Raw genomic sequence first — 17,423 nt, forward strand, 5'->3', positions numbered from 1 at the left:
CATCCATCCATCTTGCCCTTGGTCGGCCCCTCTTCCTTTTTCCTTCCACTTTCCCCAGCATCATTCCCTTCTCTAGGCTTTCCTGTCTCCTCATGATGTGGCCAAAGTACTTCAACTTTGTCTCTAGTATCTTTCCCTCCAGTGAGCAGTCGGGCTTTATTTCCCGGAGGATGGACTGGTTGGATCTTCTCGCAGTCCAAGGCAATGTCACAGCAAATGAGATCTATATGCCTTATTATTATTATTATTATTATTATTATTATTTTACTGACACAAAAGCACAGTCTGTCACAGCAAACGAGATCTATATGCTGGATTTCGTATCACAAAATCACAAGTCGAACATTCCCAAGCATCTAGGACGGTCTGATGCATTTTCGAATGATGCGCGCATATCCAAGTCAGGTGGCCTTTTGCAGTTGACAGATCGTGATTTTGTCAATGTTTATTGTTTCCAAATGCCGGCTGAGATCTTTTGGCACGGCACCCAGTGCACCCATTATTACCACTGGGACCACCTGGACTGGTTGATGCCAGAGCCTTTGCAGTTTGATTTTGAGGTCTTGATAGCGGCTGAGTTTTTCCTGTTGTTTTTCCTCAATGCAACTGTCACCTGCAGAGGCGGCTCAACCCATTACGCAAAGTAAGCATTCGCAGTATAGTTGATTTTGCTCAGGGACGCTCTTGAGGCACTCTTGGGGGAAAACAGACCTTTGAGTTGTACTCAAAAAAATTTATTTTGTCATTTGGGAGTTGTAGTTGCTGGGATGTATAGTTCACCTACAATCAAAGAGCATTCTGAACTCCACCAATGATGGAATTGAACCAAATATGGCACACAGAACTCCCATGACAAACAGAATATATATATATATATATATATATATATATATATATATATAAATGATTAGTTGGGGGGACGGGACCAAAATACTGTTTGCTTACCGTTGAAAATTACCTAGGGCCGCCTCTGGTCACCTGGAATGGCGACATCAATAATCCAGACTTTTTTCTTTTCCACTATCGTGATGTCTGGTGTGTTGTGTTCCAAAACGTTATCAGTCTGGATTCAAAAGTCCCACAATATTTTTGCATGTTCATTTTCCACAACCTTTGCGGGTTTATGATCCCACTAATTCTTTGCTGCTGGCAGGTAGTACTTGTGATGTAAGTTCCAGTGAAACATCTGGGCCACAGAGTTGTGCCTCTGTTTGTAGTCCGTCTGTGCTATTTTCTTGCAACAGCTGAGGAGATGATCCATGGTTTCATCCGCTTCCTTGCACAGTCTGCATTTTGGGTCATCTGTTGATTTTTCAATCCTGGCCTTAATTGCATTGGTTATTATTGGTTGCTGTTTTTGTTATTATTATTATTATTATTATTATTATTATTATTATTATTATTATTAGAAACACAACAAGATGAGTCCACAGCAGACAAGATCACTCTGCTGATTGTTGTATTGGATCACACGTCGGACACTTCCCAAGTGTCTAGGACTGTGTGATGTATCAGCGAATAATTCGTGCAAATCCAAGTAGGGTGGCCTTTTGCAGTGGACAGGTGGTAATTTTGTCAGCGCCGATTGTGTTTAAGTGCAGGCCAAGGTCTTGAGGCACTGCACCCAGTGTGCCCATCACCACTGGGACCACCTTGACTGGTTTGTGCCAGAGTCTTTGCAGTTCGATCTTTAAATCCTCATATCGTGTCAGCTTTTCCAGTTGTTTCTCTTCAATTCTGCTGTCACCTGGGATTGCAACGTCAACAATCCATACTATGCTGGCTGTTGTATTGGATCACACACCAGACATTTCCCAAGTGTCTAGGACTGTGTGATGTATCAGCGAATAATGCATGCAGATCCGAGTAGGGTGGCCTTTTGCAGCTGACAGGTGGTAATGTTGTCAGCGCCTATTGCATTTAAGTGCAGGCCAAAGTCTTGAGGCACTGCACCCAGTGAAACGAACACCACTGGGACCACCTTGACTGACTTGTGCCAGAGTTGTTGTTGTTGTTGTTATTATTATTATTTGAAACACAACAAGACGAGTCCTCAGCAAACAAGATCACTCTGCTGGCTGTTGTATTGGATCACTCGTCGGACATTTCCCAAGTGTTTAGGACTGTGTGATGTATTGGCAAATAATGCATGCAGATCTGTGTAAAGTGGCCTTTTTCAGCTGACAGGTGGTAATTTTGTCACCGCCAATTGTGTTTAAGTGCAGGCCAAGGTCTTTAGGCACTTCACCCAGTGTGCCATTCACCACTGGGACCACCTTGACTGGCTTGTGCCAGAGTCTTTGCAGTTTGATCTTTAAATCCTCGTATCATGTCAGGTTTTCCAGTTGTTTCTCTTCAATCCTATTCAATAGGAGCCCCCAGTGGCGCAGTGGGTTAAACCACTGGTAGGAAGTTCAAATCTGTGGAGAGCGTGGATGAGCTCCCTCTGTCAGCTCCAACTCTCCATGCGGGGACATGAGAGAAGCCTCCCACAAGGATGGTAAAACATCAAAACATCCGGCTGTCCCCTGGGCAATGTCCTTGCAGACGGCCAATTCTCTCACACCAGAAGCGACTTGCAGTTTCTTAAGTCACTCCTGACATGACAAAAAATATCCTATTCAATTATTATTATTACTATTATTGTTGTTGTTATTATTATACTAACACAAAACACAGTATGTCACAGCAAACACGATCTATATGCTGGTTTTTGTATCACGAAATGACAAGTCAAACACTTCCCAAGTGTCTGGGACTGTGTGATTTATTATTATTATTATTATTATTATTATTATTATTATTATTGTGACTATTATTATTAGTATAAGTGAGAGGAGTGTGTTTCTCTTGGTGCTTCTCCACCTTCCTAGTGCCGTGACCCCTTAATACAGTTGTGCTGACCCCAACCATAAAATTATTTTCATTGCTACTTGTGTTGTAGTTGCTGAGATTTATAGTTCCCCTACAACCAAAGAGCATTCTGAACCCCACCAACGATAGAATTGGGCCAAACTTCTCACCCAGAACCCCCAGAACCCACTTCTCACACCTTTCCAGAAGTAGGAAGGAGAGGAATGCTCTCAGGTCTTTGGCTATCCAGCTGAAACCCCCTCACAACCCACCCAGGGGTCCCAACCACCAGGTTGAGAAATGCTGTTCACACCTTTCCAGAAGCAGGAAGGAGAGGAATGCTCTCAGGCTCTCTTGACAATGATGTGCCATGGAAACCAGGAGGACTTTTTCCACAGACTGTGATCACACAAGGTGAAAGCTGGGTCCATCACTCTGATCTTGAAATTCAAGTCCAGTCGATGCCATGGAAGCATCCTGACTCAGTGCCTCCTAGAAGACACGTATCCAACTCTCAGCAGGTAAGGTCATGCTCAGAGTATTTTGGAACCAGCACGGAGTAGGATGGATGGATTTCCTACCAGAGGGTACCATGGTCACTGGGGCAGACTATGCTTCACTGTTGTAGAAATTGCAGGAGGCCATCAAAACCAAGATGCAGAAGGTGGTGTCCACCTTCTGCAAAGCAAGGCACCAGTTCACAACTCACCTGTTGCCCAAATGGAAGAAGCATGTTTCGGTGGCTTTGGAATTCTACCACATCCTCCTTCTTCATCTGACCTCGCACCATCGAACTTCCACCTCTTTCCAACAAGGAAGTTCTTTTTGAAGGTCAAGCATTTCTCAAACAATGAGACTCTGATTTCCGAAGTCACAACGTAGCTTTTGGAGCAACCTGTTGAGTTCTACAAGTAAGGTGTTTACAGTTGCTTAAAAAGAGGGGAGAAGTGTGTGTCCCAAGGTGGCCCACATATGGAGAAGGACTCGGAACTGGGCCGAGCTTCATTGCTCTCACTCCACAGGAAGTGAGTGAGGGGAAAGCTTGAATAAACGCCCCTCGTAGGTACCATTTTAAGCAGGAAGGGAATAAAAAGCGCCCATAAGAACATGACAGGGATTCAATTGGGAGATGGAGCGACAGCATCTCCCTGTGGCCAGAATCAAGCACAGCCTCCAGATGCCGGAGATGGAAAAAGATGGGGGAAAGCCTTTGCCTCTGTTTATGTACTGTCTGTCCTTGTTAATTGTATAACAGCATTGAATGGTTGCCTTAGGTGTGTTCTGTAATCTGCCCTGAGTCCCTTGGGAAGATTGATCAGAATATAAATAAAGTATATTATTATTTTAATTATATGTATGTATGTATGAATGAATGTAATGATCGTTTGTGGGATTAACAGAACACAAAAACCACTGGACGAATTGACACCAAATTTGGACACAAGGCACCTAACAACCCAATGTATGTCCTTCACTCAAAAAAATTGATTTTGTCATTTGGGAAATGTAGTTGCTGGGATTTATAGTTCACCTACAATCAAAGAGCATTCTGAAACCCACCAACGATGGAATTGAACCAAACTTGGCATACAGTTCTCCCATGACCAACAGAAAATACTGGAAGGGTTTGGTGGGCAGTGTCCTTTGGTTTTGGAGTTGTAGTTCACCTACATCCAGAGATCACTGTGGACTCAAACAATGATGGATCTGGACCAAAATTGGCACAGATACTCAATCTGCCCGATTATGAACACAGGTGGAGTTTGGGGGAAATAGACCTTGACATTTCGGAGTTGTAGTAGCTGGGATTTATAGTTTACCTACAATCACAGAGCATTCTGAACCCCACCAATGATAGAATTGGGCTAAACCTCCCACACTCCCATGAGGGCCACAGCAACGCGTGGCAGGGGATGGCTAGTACACACACACACAAGCTGTATCCGCCATGTGTTGCTTTAGCCAACCTTCCTCTTTCTCTCCTCCTTTCTTTATCTCCTTCTTTCCTTCTCTTCCTCTTCCCTTCCTTCCTCCCCTTTTCTTTCCCTTCCTCTTTCTCCCTTCTTCCTTCTCTACCTATTCTTGGACTGCAGCTCCCAGCAGTCCTCCTCATCCATATATCTATCTACCTATCTATCTCTATCTAATATATCTACCTTATCTATCTGGAGGATTGCTGGGAGTTGCAGTCCAGGAATAGGAAATTGAAAATATGCAGGGATTGGGATGCTCTCAAAGAAATCCAAGGAGAAGAAAACTTGCATTTTGGAAGCAGTGCATTTGGGTCATCCTCCTTTCCTAAGGGGCCTGGTCTAGGGGATGCTGGGAGCTGTTGTCCAGAAGAGAGTATGGATATGCTATTGTGTGTTTTATTTGTGAGGGGGGTTGTTTTTGTGCATACACTGTAGCTTCTTTTTGCTTTTTTGGCTTTTTAAGTCCTTTCTGGGGACTTAAAGCTGGAATGTTTCCAGAGGAGGGCAACTAAAATGATCAAGGGTCTGGAGAACAAGCCCTATGAGGAGTGGCTTAAGGAGCTGGGCATGTTTAGCCTGAAGAAGAGAAGGCTGAGAGGAGATATGATAGCCATGTATAAATATGTGAGAGGAAGCCACAGGGAGGAGGGAGCAAACTTGTTTTCTGCTTCCCTGGAGACTAGGACGCAAGGGAACAATGGCTTCAAACTACAAGAGAGGAGATTCCATCTGAACATGAGGAAGAACTTCCTGACTGTGAGAGCTGTTCAGCAGTGGAACTCTCTGCCCCGGAGTGTGGTGGAGGCTCCTTCTTTGGAGGCTTTTAAACAGAGGCTAGATGGCCATCTGTCAGGGGTGATTTGAATGCAATATTCCTGCTTCTTGGCAGAATGGGGTTGGACTGGATGGCCCAGGAGGTCTCTTCCAACTCTTTGATTCTATGATTCTATGATTGTAACAAAGCTCCTTGGCATGGAACATGGAGCGACAGCACCTCCCTGTGGCTGGAGTTAAGCACAGCCTCCAGATGCCGGAGATGGAAAAGATAGGAAAAGCCTTTACCCCTGTTTATCTACTTTCTGCCCTTGTTAATTGTATTACGACATTGAATGGTATGTGTGTTCTGTAATCTGCCCTGAGTCCCCTCGAGGAGATGGAGTGGAATATAAATAAAGTAGTCAGAGAAGTCAGCCATAGCAGAGCACCTGATGAACCAACCTGGACACAGCAGATTATTGGAGAACACAGAAATGCTGGACCACTCTCACAACCACCATGTCAGACTACACAGAGAAGCCATTGAAATCCACAAGCATGTGGACAATTTCAACAGAAAGGAAGAGACCATGAAAATGAACAAAACCTGGCTACCAGTATTAAAAAACTCTAAAATTACAACAGCAAAATAGCAGAGAGGAAACAACCAGGCACAGCTTAACACCTCTCAACAGAAGATTTTCCCAGGCTCAGCCAGGCCTTCAAATGCTAATGAAGGTGGTCAGTTGAAACATTCACACCTAGCTCCAGCAGAGAAGAGCTCTTTGCCCCACCCCAGCCATTCCACAGATATATAAACCCATTTAATGTATTGCCGAAGGCTTTCATGGCTGGAATCACTAGGTTCTTGTGGGTTTTTTCGGGCTATAGGGCCATGTTCTAGAGGCATTTCTCCTGACGTTTCGCCTGCATCTATGGCAAGCATCCTCAGAGGTAGTGAGGTCTGTTGGAACTAGGAAAAAGGGTTTATATATCTGTGGAATGGCTGGGGTGGGGCAAAGACCTCTCTGTTGAAGCTCACAACCTCTGAGGATGCTTGCCATATATGCAGGCGAAATGTCAGGAGAAATGCCTCTAGAACATGGCCCTATAGCCCAAAAAAACCCACAAGAACCTAGTGATTCCAGCCATGAAAGCCTTCGACAATATAAATAAAGTATATTATTATATTAATTAATTAAATACATGAACAGAGGATGAAAAAAAAGGAAGAAAAGAAAGAATACAGACATGTATAATATGTGTGAGAGAAAGAGTGTGAAGAAGAGAGGGAAAGAGATGGCTGTGGCAGGGAGAAGATAAGCGTAAGAGAGGAGAGAAGATAAGCGTAAGAGAGGAGAGAAAGGTTCCCACGCGAGATGGAGAGAGAGAGAGAGAGAGAGAGATTGTTGTGGGCGGCGTGTGTGTGTGTGTGTGTGTTGGTGTGTGCCTCGAGTTGGTGTTGTGTGTGTTGCTATTTCTAGCTCTCTTCCTGATCCAACAGGCGATTGGCCCGGTTGCCTTTGGCCCCGGAGGGCAGCCACTCCGTGGGCCATTCCACCCCTTCGCCCCACGGATTCCTCCCTCCCTCTTTTCCTCCTTCTCTCCTTCCTTCCTCCTTTTCCCCTTCCTTTTCTCTCCCCCTCCATTCCCACCCGGCACCTTTCCGACCTTCTCCGGAGGGAATCCCCAGCCTCTTTCGGGGAAGCCCCAGGAGGGAGGAAAAGGGGGGAAAGAAGGAGGAAGAGGAAGAGGAAAAGGAGGGGGGCGAAGAGAAGCAAAGGCTGGGGGATGCCAAAGAGAGAGAGAGAGAGAGAACGGGAAACGGAGTCACTCCCCTTTGGAAGAGAGGAAGGGAGAGAGCCGGAGTCGCTCTGCTTTCGAAGAGAGAGGCAGAGAACGAGAGGAGGGGGAGAAGAGAGACAACTGCCAGGAGAGAAGAGAGAGAGAGAGAAGAGAAGCCACTCCGCCTGAGAAGAAGGCAGGCAGGCAGAGAGAGAGAGAAGGCAGGAGGAATCCTTCTCTTGTGTAAGAAGAGTCCGAAGGCTTGAAGGAGAAAGACTTGGCTTCCATCCTCAACTCCTCCCGACACTTCGGATCCCCCTCCTCTTCCCTCTTCTTCCTCTTCCCTCCATTGTTTTCCTTCTCCTTCTCCTCCCTCCTCTTCCTCCATCCCATTGCCCTTCTTCTTCTTCCTCTTCTTCCTCCCTCTTCATCATCATTTGTTCCGCCTCCTCTTCCCTCTGTTTCTTCCTTTTTGTATTCCTTCTTCATCATCGTTTTCCTCCTCTTTCTTCTCCTCCTATTCCCTCTTCTTCTTCCTCCTCCCTCTTCTTCTTACTCCTTGTCTTCATCTTGCTCTTACCTCTTCATCTTCATCATTTTTTCTCCTCCTCTCATCCCTTCTCCTTCCTTCTCCTTCTATTCTTCCTCTTCATCCATTTTTCCTTCTCCCATTCCCTCTGCTTCTTCTTCTTTCTCTTCTTCTTCCTCTTTCCCTCTTTAACATTATATTCCTCCTTCTTCTGCTCCCATTCCTTCTTCTTCCTCCTCTTTCTATTCCTTCTTCTCCATCGTTTTTCCTTCTCCTCCCCTCTGCTTCTTCTCCTTTCTCCCCCTCCTCCTCCTCTTCTCTTTCTTCCTCTTCTCTCTTTATCATCACATTCCTCCTCCCATTCCTTCTTCTTCCTTCTCTTTCTATTCCTTCTTCTCCATCGTTCTTCCTTCTCCTCCCTTCTGCATCTTCTCCTTTCTTCTCTTCTCCTTCTTTCTCTTCCCTCTTTATCATCACTTTCCTCCTTTTCCTCCTCCCATTCCTTCTTCTTCCTCCTCTCGTTTTTCCTTCTCCCATTCCCTCTGCTTCTTCTCCTTTCTCCTCCTTCTCTCCTCCTTCTTCCTCTTCCCTCTTTATCCTCACTTTCCTCCTCCTTCTCCCCATTCCTTCTTCTTTCTCCTCTTCTTCCCTCTTGATCAACATTTGTGCCTCCTCTCTTCTTCTTTTTCCTCTTTGTATTCCATCTTCATCATTTTCTGCCTCCTCCCACTTCCTCTCTTTCCCTCTTCCTCCTCCACCTTGCTCCTTTTCTTCCACTTGCTCTTCATTCTTCTTCAACCTCATTCCTCCTCCTCCCATTTTCTCCCTTTCTTCTTCTTTCCCCTCTTTCTCTTCCCTCTTTATCATCACTTTCCTCCTCCTCCTGCTCCCATTCCCTCTTTGTCCTTCTCTTTCTATTCCTTCTTCATCATTTTTCCTCCTCCTCCTCCTCCCATCCCCTCTTCTTCCTCCTCCTCTTCCTCCTCCTCTTCCTTTCTCTCCATCCCAGCCACCCAACCTGGATTCTAATGGAACCACCAAGATGTTCATCTCCAGCTTCCTGGACTTTCAGAAGACCAGATACGCCAGGTAAGGATGCTCACTCTTTCTTTTTGGAGTCCTCCTGGGGAACAAGTTGAGCCAACAATGTGATGCTGCAGCTCAAAAAGCCAATAGGATTTTGACCTGCATCAATAGGAGTCTAATGCCCAGGGAAGTCCTGCTCTCCATGCTCTATTCTGCCTTGGTTAGACCACACCTGGAATATTGTGTCCAATTCTGGGCACCACGATTGAAGGGAGATATTGACAAGCTGGAATGTGTCCAGAGGAGGGCGACTAAAATGATCAAGGGTCTGGTGAACAAGCCCTATGAGGAGTGGCTTAAAGAGCTGAGCATGTTTAGCTTGCAGAAGAGAAAGCTGAGAGGAGACAGGATGAGGGCCATGTATAAATATGTGAGGGGAAGTCATAGGGAGGAGGGAGCAAGCTTTTTTTCTGCTTCCCGGAGACTAGGATACAATTGAACAATGGCTTCAAACTACAGGAAAGAAAGGCGATTCCACCTGAACATGAGGAAGAACTTCCTGATTGTGAGAGAGAGCTGTTCAAAACTGGAGTTATGGTGGAGGCTCCTTCTTTGGAGGCTTTTACACAGAGGCTCGAAGGCCATCTGTTGGGGATGCTTTGAATGCGATTTTCCTGCTTCTTGGCAGAATGGGGTTGGAGTAGATGTCCCACCAGGTCTCTTCAAACTCTAGGATGCTATGATTCTGCAGGGGCTTCATGGGTCATGTTTCTTCTCACCTGGGATCCTTCCACTGTTGCGTTCACAGATGGCTGGCTTCTAGTTCCATCTAAAGGTGTCTTTTCAGCCCCTTCCAAAGCCACCTCAAGTTGGCTTTGTTCAGAAGCAAGTCCCTCCAAAAGCATGGTCTCAGAAGTCTGCTGGAGGTAGATGTCCCCTCCATTTGTCAGATCAGAAGTAGGAAGAGTTTGGCCTTGTCTGGATCTCCTCATATCCACAGAACAGCCATGATAGGTAGGCTGGCTTATGGTTCCAGAAGCAGGTCAATCCGAAAGCGTGGTCTCAGAAGTCTGCTGAGATAGATTTCCTCATATCCACAGAACAGCCTTGCTAGACAGGCATTTACTACTGAGAAAAAGCCACAGGGCCAGGAAAGGATGGAGATAATGTCCATCCCACTTGTCAGAACAGATGCAGGAAGAGCTTGGCCTTTTCTGGATGTCCTCGTGTCCACAGAACAGCCTTGCTAGACTGGCTGGCTTCTGGTTCTATCTCAATGTGTCTTTTTTACCCCTTCTGGCTTTCTTCAGAAGCAGGTCAATCCAAAAGCATGGTCTCCAAAGTCTGGAGATAGATGTCCATCCCACTTGTTGGAGCAAAAGTAGGAAGAGCTTGGCCTTCTCTAGATGGCCAAGTTCTTCCTTTGGAGATAGATGTCTTCTGGACATCTATCTCCAAAGTCTGGAGATAGATGTCCATCCCACCTGTCGGAACAGACGCAGGAAGAACTTGGCCTTCTCTGATGTCCTCATGTCCACAGAACAGCCTTGCTAGGCAGGCTGACTTCTGGTTCCATCTCAAGGTGTATTTTTGACCCCTTCTGGCTTTCTTCAGAAGCAGGTCAATCCAAAAGCATGGTCTCCAAAGTCTGGAGATAGATGTCCATCCCACTTGTTGGAGCAAAAGTAGGAAGAGCTTGGCCTTCTCTAGATGGCCATGCTCTTCCTTTAGAGATAGATGTCTTCTGGACATTTATCTCCAAAGTCTGGAGATAGATGTCCCTCCCACTTGTCAGAGCAAAAGTAGGAAGAGCTTTGCCTTCTCTAGATGGCCAAGCTCTTCCTTTGGAGATAGATGTCTTCTGGACATCTATCTCCAAAGTCTGGAGATAGATGTCCATCCCACTTGTCAGAGCAAAAGTAGGAAGAGCTTGACCTTCTCTAGATGTCCTCACATCCACAGAACAGCCTTGCTAGGCAGGCATTTAATACTGAGAAAAATCTACAGAGCTAGGAAAGGATGGAGATAATGTCCATCCCACTTGTCGGAACAGATGGAGGAAGAGCTTGGCTTTCTCTTTATGTCCTGGTGTCCACAGAACAGCCATGCTAGGCAGGCTGACTTCTGGATCCATCTCAATGTGTCTTTTTGATCCCTTCTGGCTTTCTTCAGAAGCAGGTCAGTCCAAAAGCATGGTCTCCAAAGTCTGGAGATAGATGTCCATCCCACCTGTCGGAGCAAAAGTTGGAAGAGCTTGGCCTTCTCTAGATGTCCTCATATCCACAGAACAGCCTTACTAGGCAGGCATTTAGTACTGAGAAAAAGCTACACAGCTAGGAAAGGATGGAGATGATGTCCAGCCTACTTGTCGGAACAGATGCAGGATGAGCTTGGCCTTCTCTAGATGTTCTTGTATCCATAGAACAGCCTTGCTAGACTGGCTGGCTTCTGGTTCCATCTCAATGTGTCTTTTGGGTCCCTTCTGGATTTATTTACAAGCAAGACAATCCAAAAGCATGGTCTCCAGAGTCTGCTGGAGATAGATGTCCATCCCACTTGTTGGAGCAGAAGTAGGACGAGACTGGCCTTCTCTAAATGTCCTCGTGTCCATCCACAGAACAGCCTTACTAGGCAGGCACTTAACACTCAGAAAAAGCCACAGAGCCAAGAAAGTATGGAGATAATATCCATTCCACATGGTTGTTGTAAGTTTTTCAGGCTGTATGGCCACGATCCAGAAGCATTCTCTCCTGATGTTTCACAGGAATTTATGGCAGGTATCCTCAGAGGTTGTGAGGTCAATTGGAAACTAGGAAAATGGGGTTTATATATCAGGGTCCAGAGTAGGAGAAAGAACTTTTGTCTGTTGGAGGGAGGTGGGAATACTGTCATTGGCCAGCTTGATTAGTATTGAATGGCCTGGCAGCTTCAAAGCCTGGCTGCTTCCTGCCTGGGGGAAGCCAGTAAATAAAGAACAACACTCAGAAAACAAGAGAATTCTAGGCAGGAAACAATTTGGACCAGCTAACACCTCCCAACAAAGGATTCCCTCATCAGCAATCAGCCAGACTTTGAAGCTGCAAGGCCATTCAATGCTAATCAAGGTGGCCAATTGCCACCTTGGTTAGCACTGAATGGCCTAGCAGTTTCAAAGTGTAGCTTCTTACTTCCTGGGAGAATCCTTTGTTGGGAGGTGATTCACTGTCCCTGATTGTTTCATGTCTGAAGTTCCCCTGTTTTTTGAGTGTTGCTCTTTATTTACTGTCCTGATTTTGGAGTTCCTAAATACTGGTGGCAAGATTTTCTTTATTTTCATGGTTTCCTCCTTTCTTTTGAAATTGTCCACCTGCTTCATGTGGATTTCTTTGGCTTCTCTGTGTAGCCTGACATGGTAGTTGTGAGAGTGGTCCAGCATTTCTGTGTTCTCAAATAATATGCTGTGTCCACGCTGGTTCATCAAGTGCAGGGGAATTCCAGGCAGGAAACAATCAGGGCCAGCTTACACCTCCCAATAAAGGATTCCCCCAGGAGAGAAGCAACCAGGCTTTGAAGCTGCAAGGCTATAAAATGCTAAGAGTCAGTCAGTGAGAGGTCGCCTGGCTGTTGCTGCCTGGGACCATCCTTTGTTTGGGAGGTGTTAACTGGCATTTGAGTGTTTGCTGTTTGGAATCCCCGCACTCAGAAACTGGTGAATTCAATGCAAGGCTATTCAATGCTAATCAAGCTGGCCCATTGAGTAGCCTTGCAGCTGCAGAGTCAATCAGTGAGAGGATCTGCATAGAGGTTGCCTGGCTGTTGCTGCCTGGGGCCATCCTTTGTTTGTGAGATTTTGACTGGCACTTGTTTGCTGTCACACTCAGAAAGTGGTGAATTCCAGACAGCAAACAATGAAGGGCCAGTTAACACCTCCCAAATATATCTTGTTTTTACAGATATATTTGCTTTTTATATTACATTTTAAATGTTGAATTGTTTTTATAATATGTTATGGCATCGAATTGCTGCCGACTGTGAACTGCCTTGAGTCGCCTCTGGCTGAGAAAGGTGGTATACAAATACGGTAAATAAAATAAATAATCAAGCTGGCCCATTGAATAGCCTTGCAGCTGAAGAGCCAATCAGTGAGGGTATCTGCATAGAGGTCGCCTGGCTGTTGCTGCCTGGGGCCATCCTTTGTTTGGGAGGTTTTTGAATGTTGTTCTTCAGTTACTGTTTCTGTACAGTTACGTCAGAAACGTCAGGAGAAATGCCTCTAGAACATGGCCCTATAGCCCGAAAAAACACACAAAAACCTAGTGATTCCAGCCATGAAAGCCTTCGACAATACATAGTTACTGTTATGATTTTGGATTTTTTAAAATAGTGGTAACCAGATTGTGTTCATTTTCATGGTTTCTATTCCACTTGTTGGAGCAGATGGAGGAAGAGCTTGGCCTTCTCTAGATATCCTCATGCCTTGCTAGGCAGGCATTTAATTATTATTACAATTATAACTTTATTTGTACCCCGCTAGCATCTCCCACAGGACTCGATGAGGCTTACATAGGCCAAGGCCTCAAAACACAGTACAACAGTACAATACCTAGAGCAAATTAAAAGCAGTTAAGCAGAAATAAACAACAACAATAACAATACATCGAGACATCAAAACAATATAAAACTGGGCCAGGCCAGAGTAATGGGTACAAGATTAAAAGTGCTGATGTGGCAGGAGGTATGTAGGATTATAAAGGAAGTGCAGTGTGCGGTGATCTTGGTTTTACTAAAGTGCTTCTAGGGCTTGGTATTGGGAGTTCCTAATCTGAAAAGGCACATCGGAACAGCCAGGCCTTCAAGTTCTTTCTGAAGACTGCCAGCAAAGGGGCCTGTCTAAGATCTTTCGGGAGGGCGTTCCAGAGTCGGGGGGCCACCACGGAAAAGGCCCTGTCTCAAGTTCCCACCAAGCGCGCCTGCGACGTGGGCGGGATCACGAGCAGGGCCTCTCCGGATGACCGAAGAGAGCGTGTGGGTTCATAGACGGAGATGCGATCACGTAGATAGGGTGGTCCCAAACCGTTGAGGGCACCTGCACCTTGAATTGGGCTCGGAAGATAAACGGCAGCCAGTGGAGCTCCTTGAACAGGAGGGTTGACCTCTCCCTGTAAGGAGCCCCGGTTAACATCCTGGCTGCTACCCGTTGGACCAGTTGGAATTTCCGAGCCGTTTTCAAGGGCAGCCCTACGTAGAGCACATTGCAGTAGTCCAATCTAGAGGTGACCAAGGCATGGACCACCCCGGCCAGATCAGCCTTCGCGAGGTACGGTCGCAGCTGGCGCACAAGTCTCAATTGTGTAAAAGCCCTCCTGGACACCGCCAACACCTGAGCCTCAAGCGTGAGCGATGAGTCCAAGAGGACTCCCAAACTGTGGACCTGTGGCTTCTTTAATCCTGAGACAAAGCTCCAGAGCCAGGAAAGGAAGGAGATAATGTCCATCCCACTTGTCGGAGCAGATGGAGAAAGAGCTTGGCCTTCTCTGGATATCCTCATGCCTTGCTAGGCAGGCATTTAGTCCTGAGACAAAGCACCAGATCCAGGAAAGGAAGGAGATAATGTCCATCCCACTTGTCGGAGCAGATGGAGCAAGAGCTTGGCCTTCTCTGGATATCCCCATGCCTTGCTAGGCATGCATTTAGTCCTGAGACAAAGCCCCAGAGCCAGGAAAGGAAGGAGATAATGTCCATCCCACTTGTCGGAGCAGATGGTGGAAGAGCTTGGCCTTTCTTGGATATCCTCATGCCTTGCTAGGCAGGCATTTAGTCCTGAGACAAAACTCCAGAGCCAGGAAAGGAAGGAGATAATGTCCATCCCACTTGTCAGAGCAGATGGTGGAAGAGCTTGGCCTTCCTTGGATATCCTCATACCTTGTTAGGCATGCATTTAGTCCTGAGACAAAGCTGTAAAGTCAGGAAAGGATGGGAAAGGATGTCTCCCCAACCGGAGAGGTCAAAAGGTGGACCAACGTAAACTCTGGGTTTTCTTAGCCGCTGATCTCACTGCTTTCTTGTGGCGTCTGGGTAATATAATCTCTCCCCCTGGTCCTCTTTCCCTCCCACTTGCGTTATTTTATTTTTCCTGGAAGTAAAGGGAGAGGAAAGAATTCCAGGAGCTGGACTGTAGCAGAAGGGAATCCAAATCACTTCGGACAGGCATGGCCAAACTTGGGATCTCCAAGTGTTTTGGACTTCAACTCCCCCAATTCCTAACAGCCTCAGGCCCCTTCCTTTTCCCCCTCAGCCGCTTAAGCGGCTGAGGGGGAAAAGGAAGGGGCCTGAGGCTGTTAGGAATTGGGGGAGTTGAAGTCCAAAACATCTAGATGGAAGGCCCAAGTTTGCCCATACCTGACCTAGGATCATATGGCATAATTTAGGTTTGTTTTCGTTGTTGCTTTAGATTTGCTTCCTGCAGACAATCCCCTGATGCCAAACATTAAGAGCTGCAAACTCTGAAGGAACGGATCAATGAGTCCAATAGCTTTTCAAGGAAATTAAATGCCATCTCCAAAGGGGCAGAGCATGCTTTGGGAAAGGGAACTTTCAAATGAAGACTCAAGAAATAACCCAAGGGAAGAAGCATTTCAGGACAAGCGACAAATTCCTCGATATTGTTGGGAAAGGCTTTTACCTGGAAAGCTGTGGAAGGAGAAAGGAAGAGTTTGCCACACTGAACTCCATATGAGCAATGGCATGGGCTTGGCATCAGGCCTATGTTCCTAAATGGGAGCATATATATACCTGACCAGGTTTCTTGCCTGCGTCTGGATCCGTTTCTCATAACACTTTCTAGGAAGGTATCACTCAATGGATTCCAACCAGGTCACCAGACTCGGCGCTGAAGTCAGGCCAAAGATGTACAAATCGTTCAGGACTAGAATTACAGGCAGAGCTGGGAGTGATCTGAGCAGAATTCACACTCTCAAGCACAGTGATCAGGGTGCAGGAAAAGTTGTGGTTTTGGTACTACAACTCCCAGAATTCTGAGATAAAGTGTTCAGTGATAGAATCAGTACCATTCAGACACTGGTGCATTTGAAATCAGTTAACCTGCATTGGTGGCCTTGTTGGAGATAGATGGATGGATGGATGGATGGATGGATGGATGGATGGATGGATAGATAGATGAATAGATAAATGGATGGATAGATGGAAAGATAGATAGATGGATGGATGGATGGATGGATAGATAGATAGATAGATAGATAGATAGATGGAAAGATAGATGGATGGATGGATAGATAGATGAATAGATAAATGGATGGATAGATGGATAGATGGAAAGAGATAGATGGATGGATGGATGGATGGATAGATAGATAGATACTAGATAGATACTAGATAGATGAATAGATGGATGGATGGATAGATGGATGGAAAGATATATGGATGGATGGATAGATAGATAGATAGATAGATAGATAGATAGATAGATAGATGGATGGATAGATGGAAAGGTGGATGGATGGATGGATGGATGGATGGATGGATGGATGGATGGATAGATGGATGGATGGATAGATGGAAAGATGGATGGATGGATGGATGGATGGATGGATGGATGGATGGGTGGATGGATAAATAAATAGATAGATACATAGATAGATACATAGATAGATACATAGATAGATACATAGATACATAGATGCATAGATAGATACATAGATAGATAGATAGATAGATAGATACATAGATAGATACATAGATAGATACATAGATAGATACATATATGAATATATTCACTTTGTAGTTTGAGGCTGGGAAAGGATATAAAAGTATGAAAGTAGGAATTTTTCTCTATTACCAACCTGTAGTTCTCATAATTGCTGATGCTAGGGAATGATACGTCCTGTTTGCACATTTTGATTCTGTTGTTTACTTTGGCTCTATACAATCCATCTTCCACTGACTTTGGTGGGCTGCTCCCTAGGTCAAGGGATAGTGCCTTGATTTCATCACTTATTTATTTATTGCGTATCGAAAGCATCGCATAAATTAGTATAAAACTGATAAAAATATGGTCAGTCGTAAGGCAGATGAGGGTATGGGATTACCGCCTGTGTTGGATGGGGTCGCACTCCCCCTGAAGACACAGGTCCGCAATCTGAGGGTGATCCTGGACTCATTACTGACTCTGGAGCCCCAGGTGTCAGTGGTGGCCAGGAGCGCCTTCGTACACTTAAAACTTGTGCACCAGCTGCACCCATACCTTGAGACGCCTGACTTGGCTATGGTAGTCCATGCCTTAGTCACATCCTGTTTGGACTACTGCAATGCTCTCTACATGGGGCTGCCTTTGAAGATAGTTCGGAAGCTTCAAATGGTCCAGGTTACTAACTAGAGCGCCGTTCAGGGAGGGAACCACTCCCAAGTTGGGGCAGCTCCACCAGCTGCCAATCTACTTCCAAGCTAAATACAAGGTGCTGGTTCTTATCTTAAAAGCCCTAAATGGCTTAGGTCCAGCCAATTTG

General features: G+C 45.7%; 1 protein-coding gene across 1 annotated transcript in view; it reads left to right on the forward strand.

Moving 5' to 3' along the window:
• Positions 1-7,005: 7,005 nt before the first annotated feature.
• LOC132782178 (monocyte to macrophage differentiation factor 2) overlaps positions 7,006-17,423 on the forward strand; it is a 53,000-nt gene continuing 42,582 nt past the window's right edge. Inside the window, exon 1 of the mRNA XM_060786904.2 lies at positions 7,006-8,985. Coding sequence (XP_060642887.1) covers positions 8,939-8,985 — 47 coding nt within the window. The 5' untranslated portion in view covers positions 7,006-8,938. The remainder of the gene's footprint in view (positions 8,986-17,423) is intronic.

Source organism: Anolis sagrei, chromosome Y (assembly GCF_037176765.1).
Source record: "Anolis sagrei isolate rAnoSag1 chromosome Y, rAnoSag1.mat, whole genome shotgun sequence".
In the NCBI taxonomy this organism is placed as follows: Eukaryota; Metazoa; Chordata; class Lepidosauria; order Squamata; family Dactyloidae; genus Anolis; species Anolis sagrei.